This window comes from Propithecus coquereli, unplaced genomic scaffold (genome assembly GCF_000956105.1).
Source record: "Propithecus coquereli isolate 6110/MARCELLA unplaced genomic scaffold, Pcoq_1.0 Scaffold171, whole genome shotgun sequence".
NCBI classification, from domain to species: domain Eukaryota; kingdom Metazoa; phylum Chordata; class Mammalia; order Primates; family Indriidae; genus Propithecus; species Propithecus coquereli.
Genome location: NW_012141747.1, coordinates 7,329,396 through 7,338,705, shown reverse-complemented (window position 1 = coordinate 7,338,705; position 9,310 = coordinate 7,329,396). Strand labels below are relative to the sequence as shown.

General features: G+C 36.4%; 1 protein-coding gene across 1 annotated transcript in view; it reads right to left on the bottom strand.

The window, feature by feature from the left end:
• The window catches only part of ACOXL (acyl-CoA oxidase-like), a 329,721-nt gene that overhangs the window by 112,154 nt on the left and 208,257 nt on the right, over positions 1–9,310 (bottom strand). Inside the window, exons 13-14 of the mRNA XM_012641917.1 lie at positions 8,207–8,316; positions 309–420 (exon numbers count right to left, since the gene is read on the bottom strand). Of these exons, the coding sequence (XP_012497371.1) occupies positions 309–420; positions 8,207–8,316 (222 nt within the window). The remainder of the gene's footprint in view (positions 1–308; positions 421–8,206; positions 8,317–9,310) is intronic.

The window sequence follows — 9,310 nt, the reverse complement described above, 5'->3', positions numbered from 1 at the left end:
TATTCGTTACACATTTAAAACAATGAATTTTCAATTTTAATAAGGGCTAAAAACTACTCCACTCATCAACTCCCATGGCAGCTAAATGATAGTTGTGGGTGAGATTCTAAAGGATAACATAAAGGGGGTTAAATAGCAGCACCCTGGCCTCCAGAGAAAGAAACTATGATGCAAAATGGCTGTAAGAAGTTTCCAGAAGATTGCAATTAAGCTGACTCATCTCCTACTAAATTTAGCAGATAGTTCACCAGCAAGTATATGCCTTAAACATATGGCAAAAGGAAAAATATAACACAGTGTATGTTTACCTTATGATAAATTCTGGCCACCAAACCCCGCTGTAGAACCCTTTCACGAAAATTCACCGCTTTCAACAGAAAGGCGAGATTACCGACCGTGTCCATGTTAAATGCCAGGAAACTGAAGGAAAAACACAATGACCAACATTATTATTTTGGCCTCACCAAAGAATTTCATTTGAAAGAAAGAGGGGGGTTGTTTTTTCAAGAAGAATTTTCTTCCCACAGAAAAATGGTGTAAATACATATAATCTCCCTATCTTATCTCTAACTGGCTGTAATTGTGCTTCTTTTCAGCATTTTTCTGATGAATGCTTAGCTCTAGTTTATACTATAATATATGGCTGTCCTTGTGGTATAGAGATAATTTGGTTTCCAGCTTTTTCCACTTACTATTGTATTATAAGTAGTGTTCAATATTTTACATAGTCTTTCTTCATTAATAAGAGCTATTAATTTCCATCAAGTGAGTTTATAATAATTTACTCAATGACTGTTGGACATTTATTATAGTTATTATAACTGAATATCAATAATCAAATATATCTGTTACAAAGTACTTGTCAATGAATATTATTTATTAAATACATTATATATCAGGAACTGTGCTAATTATTTGCCATGAATTATTCAATATTCTCAATAATTCTAGGATACTATAATTATCAAATGTAGAGTTCAAGAAACTGAGGCTCAGCATGATTTCGCAAGTTGCTCAAGGTCACCAGGGAGAACACAGTAAGCTTGGGTTTTTGTCTTGGAGGACAACAGTCTTTAAGGCAAGAGGGACCCCACAAGGCAGTTAGAGCTATGGGAAAGTCCAGGGTAGAGTGTGCCACAGACAGGGTGACATTCTTCAAAAGGAATAATTTCCACCCCCACCGGCAAATGAGGAAATTGAGGGACTGGGGAGTTAAGAGACTTAAGCATAAACAGACTCAAAACAACAAAGTTTCCCTTAAAACCCCACTGGCTTTTCATCATGCAACTCTGCCTTTTGTGCAAATTTTGTGCCCTTCCACACCATGAAACCTTTAGGTAACCTTGACAAACAGGTAGGGGGTTAATTCACACTTAGGGTTTCCCATAGGGTATCCACCTCTTACCCTCTACTTTCCCCATATCCTGGGGAAGTAAGTTATTATAAGACCCAAATAACTTAGATTCCCATTGATTAAAAATTTTAAAAAACCCAAGTAGTTGTTGTTGCTTAATCAGAAAGCAGGAGAGAAACTTTAAGAAGCAACTGACGCAGTAATTTTTGAGAATGCCACGTGCTGAATTAATAATTTCCCTCCATTTAGACAGGGAAGAGGGGAGATAATTTACATGCCAATTACCAGGAAATTTAAATGATATCAATGCCCATTCTGAATCTGGGCTTCAGAAGGTTGAGTTTCTGCCTCAGTCTATTTAACGAAAGGCAAAAAGAACTCTCCTATTTTATTAAAAAGTATGTTTTGGCATTCCCAGGGCTGTTACTATGAAAACTGGAGACAGTAAATGGAAACTATCTTTCTTGGGATGTCGATCATGGAACACAGTCCACCCAAGGATGTGAACTGCATGTGCGCAGGAAACGGACCTCACCCACTCACCCTGCTGTGAGTCACATGTCATCCCCAAATGCACCATGTGGCTCTAGGAACTCAACCAGTGTAGAAAACTGAGCAGATTCTTAAAAATAGGAATATTGCTAAAGACAACTTCCTTGTAATTCCGTATTTTACAAGAAGATCCAAATGACTATTTTTAAATAAAATTTAGATTAAATTAAAATGCCCATCATTAGTCATCAGGGAAATACAAACAGAAACCACGATGAGTAGTATCATACATTCACCAGAATGACTAAAATTAAATACACTGACATCAAATGTCACCGAGGATATGGAGAAACCAGAACTCTCATGCTTGTTGATGGGAGTGTAAAATGGTACAATCACTCTGGAAAAAGTTCTCATAGCTTCTCATAAAACTAAACACATAACCTATGATCTAGCAATTCCACTCCTACTATTTGCCTAAGAGAAATAAAAACATATGTTCACAAAAAGGCTTGTACAGGAATGCTCATAGCAGTTCTACTCATAAGAATGAAAAACTGGAAACGTCTCAGTTGTCTATTTATCAGTAAGAGAATGAAAAACAAATTCTTACTACGTCCATAAAATAAAATAAAATACCACTCAGTAATAAAAGGTAATGACAACATGGACAAGTCTCAGAAAGTATCACGCCAAGTTCATAACCCAGCTACAAAGGAGTATATAGTATGTGGTTCCATTTATATGAAGATCTGTGGTGGAAAAATACCTATTCTGGTGGCTGCGTCTGGGTGGTGGTTACATGGATTGGCCAAGAAAGGAGATGAGAGAACTTTCTAGAGTGATGATCCACACCTTAATAAGAGTTTTGGTTACACAGGTAAATGCATTTGTTAAAACTCAGTGAATGTACACTTAAGATTTGTGCATTTCATTACATGTATATTCTACATAAGAAGAATAAGAACTGTAATCAAATATTAAACTCTAATTAATGATGTTCAAGCTGCATTACCTGGAAGTGCTGATGTCTACAATTTACTTTGAAATTAATCAAAAAGAAAAGGTGAATTTATGGGTGAGTTGAGGGACTGCCACATCCATATATGTAACAGTGCTATGGCAAGTACAGGAACATGTAAATGGTAGAATCTCCACAGTCTCACTGTAAAATTCTTTCAACTTTGCTGAATATTTGGAAATTTTCAAAGCACAATATGGAAAAACATTAGCGTGCAAGGCAAAATCTTGACTTTCTTTTTCTTGACACCCACTGACTCCTAGAGGTCTGTGGGCTGATGAGAGCGGTGGGGGCCCCAGTGGCAGGCTCCCTTCGAGGAGCGAGAGGCAGCCCTCGCAGGGACAGGCAAGGGCAGAATGGGGCTGTTTGTAGAGCTACTTTCTTCCAGGGCTTCTCTCCCTGCCAAGCCCCACCTGCCTCCCTGATCTCAGGGAGCCTTTTCAGTACCATGACCGACTCCTCCCCGGTCCAAATGAGGGGTAGCCTCTGGGTGTCTGCACATATGGCTGCCTGCTGGAGGGGTTTCAGGGTGCTGGGAAGTTCTTGGCCCATCTTTCCTCCTATCCTCATCTGCTCATAGGTACTTCCTTTGGGGTTGTCACTGCCTGCCGTCCTACTGCTCTCTTGGAGCACAGGCTCCACGAAGGCCGAGCACCCCAGTCTCTGCTGTACCACCAATGCTTAGAGAGGTGCCCAGTACAAAATGAGTACCGAAAACATGTTGGATAGCAAAGGCTTTTTTTAAACATAAAAGTCAGAGTAAGTAAAATTTGGGGATTTAAGTAGATAAACATAGACAGACTAAATCAAGTAAAACCTGGATGTGTGAAAGAGAAATGTGTACTGTTTTCGAGGTTAATAACCAAGACCAAAATAAATGAACTGGAACTTTCCAAATATTTACAATTGGAATACTGCCTTTGGCACTTCTCAAATCTGTCCTGGAAAATGTGCTAGGAATATAGATTTGCATATGGGTGAGAGCGTATCATGCTTTCAAAATGATTGAAACAAGCCCTGCTCTGCTATCTGGAAAAGAAATGAAAGGGCAGATGATTTGTGGCCAGTTGGGGAACAAGTTTCCTGAAAGGATGGAACTGATTCTGGTGGGGAATTGTACTCTTCTTTCAACTCCTTATACATTGGACAATTTTCAAACTAATAACTTGAGGGGAAAGCCATTAGTACTATAAAATTCCCACTCAGGGCTAGAAATACTAAAAAGATGTACTGACAGTCCAGAGTGTGTTAGGAAAAACTGAGACATTAAAACTGAGAGAGACTTCAGTGACACAGTCCTAGAATGTGGGAGCTCATGCTTTCAAGCTTTAAGATAGACTATAGTTTGAATAAACAGGAACAGGAGCACCAATTAAAAAATTTAAAAAGTTCAGATTTCTTAATTTCAGCTCATCCCAATGCTTATAAAAAGTCCCATACCATTATTTATTGTGTTCTCCAAGTGTTTAATCAGGATTGTGGGACTATATTTTCTAATGAATAGTTTTTTTGAAAATTATTTCAATATATTTGGGTTGTGGAGAACAATAATCTCATTCCAAATAAAAACAATAATTGTTCAAAGTACACAAAAGAAAAAAAAGCATAGTAAGCTCTCCAAAAGCAGAATAAAGGAGACAAGACATTTATGAGCATAAATCTGTGAAGTAGAAAATAAAGGTACAACAGAGAGGATCAACAAAAGGAAAAGTTGGTTGTTTGAAAAATAATAAACCAGGCGAACATCTGGTAAGATCGAGCAAGAACAAGGAAAGAAAAAGACACAACAAATGATTTTAGGAATGACAAATGAAACACAACTATAGATCTAGCAGAAGTCAAAAAGATAATGAGAGAATAGTAAGAAAAACCTTTACCAGTAAATTCAAAACCAAATGGATGAATTGCTCGAAATATATAATTTATGAAAACTAACAGAAAAAGAAAAAGCTTAGTCTTAAAATAATTAATTAAATAGTTTAAAATATTCCCCCAAGCCCAGATCATTTTCAAATAACTTATCAAATTCTTCCACAGAATAAGAAACCACTCCCAAAATTACTCTAGGAGAGCAGTAAAACTTTGATATAAATCTAAATCAGGGAAATACAAGAATGGAAAATAAGAAGCCAATAAGTATACAACCCTCCCGTCCCCCTAAAACATTAACAAGCTAAATCCAAGAAGATAAAAAGATGATAATATAGCATAGCAAAATTGAATGTTTCCTAGGCATACAAGGGTAGTTTAACATTAGAGGATTTGAAAAGGTTTTTAATCAAATCAACTAATAAAGAAGAAATATCATAAGATCATTTCAACAGATGCAAAAAAAATTATTTGATAAAATTCAACTAATAATGACAAAAATACTTTAAAAATGTGTGAGCTTCTTTAGAAAATAAATTATGTCTATCAAAAACTTCAGCAAATGTCATTCATAATAAGCGAAATGTTAAACTATTTTTTTAAAAAAACAGCAATAAGACAGAAGAACATCTATGACTGCTTCTATTTAAATTGCATTGGAGGTTCTAGCCCTTGCAGTAAGACATGAAAAGAATAAAAGGAATTACGATTGGAAAGAAAGAAATAAAAAATTATTATTTGCAAATGGTCGTTTATGGGAAAAAAACCCAGAGAATTTATAGACACATTTAAATGAATTTTTTTAAAGTCAGATTTATACACAAAAGTCAACTGCATGCATAATAAACCATTAACAACAAAAAATTTAAAAATATTCTTTTAATAACAGAATTATAAAGTAACTAGTAATAAATCTATGAAAGGATATACTATGTATGGAAAGAATTATAAAACACTGGAGGACACTTGGAAGACTAAAATCTTTGTGTGAAAGATCTGCTTTATAAATATGTCAAATTTTCTGCAAATCTGTAGATCAAATACATTTTCAAAGAAAATTCCAGTAAGTTTTTTAAACTAGTAAAATACATGTATCAAAACATTCACTATTTTAACCAGCTCAATGGTATTAAGTACATTCACATTGTTGTGCAGCCATGACCACCATCCATCTCCAGAACTTTTGTATCATCCCAAACTAAAACTCTGCATCCAGTAAACAATAGCTATCCATTCTCTCCTCCTCTTAGCCTGTGGTAACCGATATTCCACTTTTTATCTCTACAAATCTGACTACCCAAGGTACTTCATGTAAGTGAAATCCTACAATATTTGTCCTTTTGTTTTGTTTTTGAGGAACTTGATAAGCTTATTAAAAAATTTACATGAAAGTGCAAAAGACCCAGCATAGCCAAATACAATTTTGAATTATATTTCAGATATAACAATATAATACTATAGTAATATTTTATTAAAAAGCCAGGGTAACAGCATATTGTTGGATCAAGAATATACAAATAGAATAGGAAAAAAATAGCCTCCAGATGGACTCTCACACATATGGAAATTTAATAAATGCCAGAGGGGGCACTGCAGATCACTAGGGAAGGACGGCGGACTCAATAAATAGCACCAGCACAACGGACAATCCCTAAGGGAGGAAAAAATAGTAGATCCTTCCTCAAACTACAGACAAAAATTGTCAATGGATTCAAGAATTAAATGTGAAAGGTGAAACTTCCAAACTTTAAAAAATATATAATTTTGTGGCCTCAGAGTAGACGATGCAGAAAGTATTGAATATACAAGATTGATAACTTCAATTGTAATTTAAGAATTTATGTTAATCAAAAGACACCATAAAGAAAGTAAAAGAAAAGCCACAGACTTGGAGAAGATAGTTATAGCACTTAGAACAACAAAGGATAAAGAATTCCTAAAAATCAATGAGACACACAAACACACACACACACACACACACACACACACACAGAAAAAGAAAAGGAAAAACGGGCAAAAAATATGAACAAGCATTTCATATAAAAAGAAATACAAGCTGCGCAGAAGACTGAGATGGAGGATTAAGGCTGCAATGAGCTACTGCACTCCAGCCTGGGCAACAGAGTTAGACTCTGTCTCAAAAAAAAAAAAAAAAAGAAGAGGAAGAAGAAGAAATACAAAGGGCAAACAAACATGAAATCCTACTCACCTGTAATATTAATAGTAATAAGCAAAATGCAGTTTCAAGTCATGGTGAGAAATCATTTTTTATATTGTATTGGCAAAAATTAAGAAGTCTGATAACACCAAGTGTTGACAAGAATAGGATATGGCCCCACAAGATACATGCTACTCATAAAGGTGTAAACATGATATACAAACACTTGGAAAAATAATTTCGCACCATCAAGTAAAGCTGAACATTGGCATACTTCACAGCACAGCAATTCCACTCCTAGGTTACATATGCCCTAGAAGAGTGTTTTTCAAACAACAGATTGCAAATTACTAAAGGGCCATAAAATCAGTTTAAAGTACTGAGATCAGGATTCTTAAAAAATAAAATTAAAAAAAATCAGAGAGCATCATTAGTACTAATAAATAGGGTAAGTAAGCATTGTTTCAGGGAGAGTTTGCTCTAGCTGTGTCTCAGGTGGGGGTACCATTGATGTATGGGCATCTCTGATGATAGAAAATGTATTTCTTGTTCTAAGTGATGTTACCTGAGTTTGAAAGCCCTGTACAAACTCCTGCACACATCTCCCACAAAACATGTACAAGATTTTTCATAGTAGCTTTGTGTAAAATATCAAAAAACCAGACACAACCCAAATTTGCACTAATATTGGAGATTATAATGGGTAAGGAAATTGTGGCATATACACAGTATGGAATATTATGAAACACTGTGAAGAGCAGGTCTTCAGCTACACGTAACAATGTGGATGAATCTTAGAAACAAAATAATTGAGTGAAAACAGAAAGTTACAGAATACCACATATATTATGCTTTATTTATAAAGCTAAAAGACAGTACTGAAAGATCAATAGGAACAACCAAACACATGGATCCTGAAGCCAGACTGTATGGGTTCAAACCTCAGCTCTGCCACTCACTAACCATGTAACCTTGAGCAAAATACTTAACCTCTGTGCCTCAGTTCCTCAAATGTGAAATGGAAATTAAAACCTACCTTATGGGGTTTTCAGGGTTAAAACCTGTAAAGCGCTTGGAACAGTGAACAAGTAATAAGAAGGAACCCAAGTAGAAAGAACAGAAGTAGCCATGTCTTAATTCTTAAGTTTGGTAGTGGGTACATTAATTTTACATATTCATGAATTTTTTTGCATATATCAAATATATAAAATTTCAAGCAAGAGTGAGCTGTGCTATGTCAAGGCTCTATAAACTCAGGCTCAATGATAAGACCCTGAAGGAAGGTGACGATGGTGGCCTGAGCAATACATACCTGGTTCTCAGCTTGTCACCCACAGACTCAGCCCAGTTTTGGAGCAGGCCAGAGAGTGGTTTTTCTTCATAGTGTTTGGTGTATTGGGTCAGCAGTTCCCGCCCCACAACCTGTGCAAAGAGTTTATCACTCATCAGCCATGTCTCAGCAATGTAAAAAATGCCAGAGTGTCATCAAATACTGCAGCCAGATAAGGTCTATTTGCCACTAGCAAACTCCTTGGAAGAAATTGAATGTAAGACCCCATCCTCGTAGGGGCAAATGTGGGGCATTTATCACACCACCCTCAATCCCTCCCCATGGCAACTTCACTAACTACTTTCAGCTCTCTCTCTCTCTTCTTGCCTGTATCAACCTCTAACACTGGTCCTGGGACCAACTATTTTAGTTGACACTTCAGATGAAACCTGCTTGCCTTCCATGGACCAGATGGCTGGTCTATTCTCTTTTTTGCCTCTGACATTTTCTGGTCAAGTAGGCCTTTGGGAAATAGTATTGAAATGCACAAATAAAACAATTTCTATCAATCTCCTCCCTCAGCAGCTTTAAAGTTATAATTTGGGCCTAAAATCCTGCATACTTTTCCAGGTTTGTTCAAAGAAGATGTCCATGGCTAGCCCACTGCAGGGAAAGGCTCAGCTGACAGCAACAACTGCTCTCTGTGTGAGTGAGGCCACCTTGGACCAGCCTGTCCCCTCCAGGGCCACGTGTGCTGTGGCCACAGCATGAGTGAGCCCAGGCAAGACCAGCTAAAGAACCATACTGTGTGAGCCCAGCCCAAACTGCAGACCTGCAGAATCATGAGCTAACAAATTGTTGTCTCAAGGCACTAAGTTTTGGGGTGGTTTGTTACAAATCAACAGATAGCCGATTCATTTTCTTTCAACTATCAATTCAGAATATTTCTTCTTTGCTTCATATGCATGCATGTTACATAAATCATATAAAATGTTATATGTTAATATGATTTCAATCAACAATATATCACACGTGACATTTTTGGTTTGCGTTGCTGTATAGGATTTTATTTGTATGTTTAATGACTGTATACTTTTCTTTGATCAATCATAGCTAACTACACATTCTCATTTGGTTGGACATTTA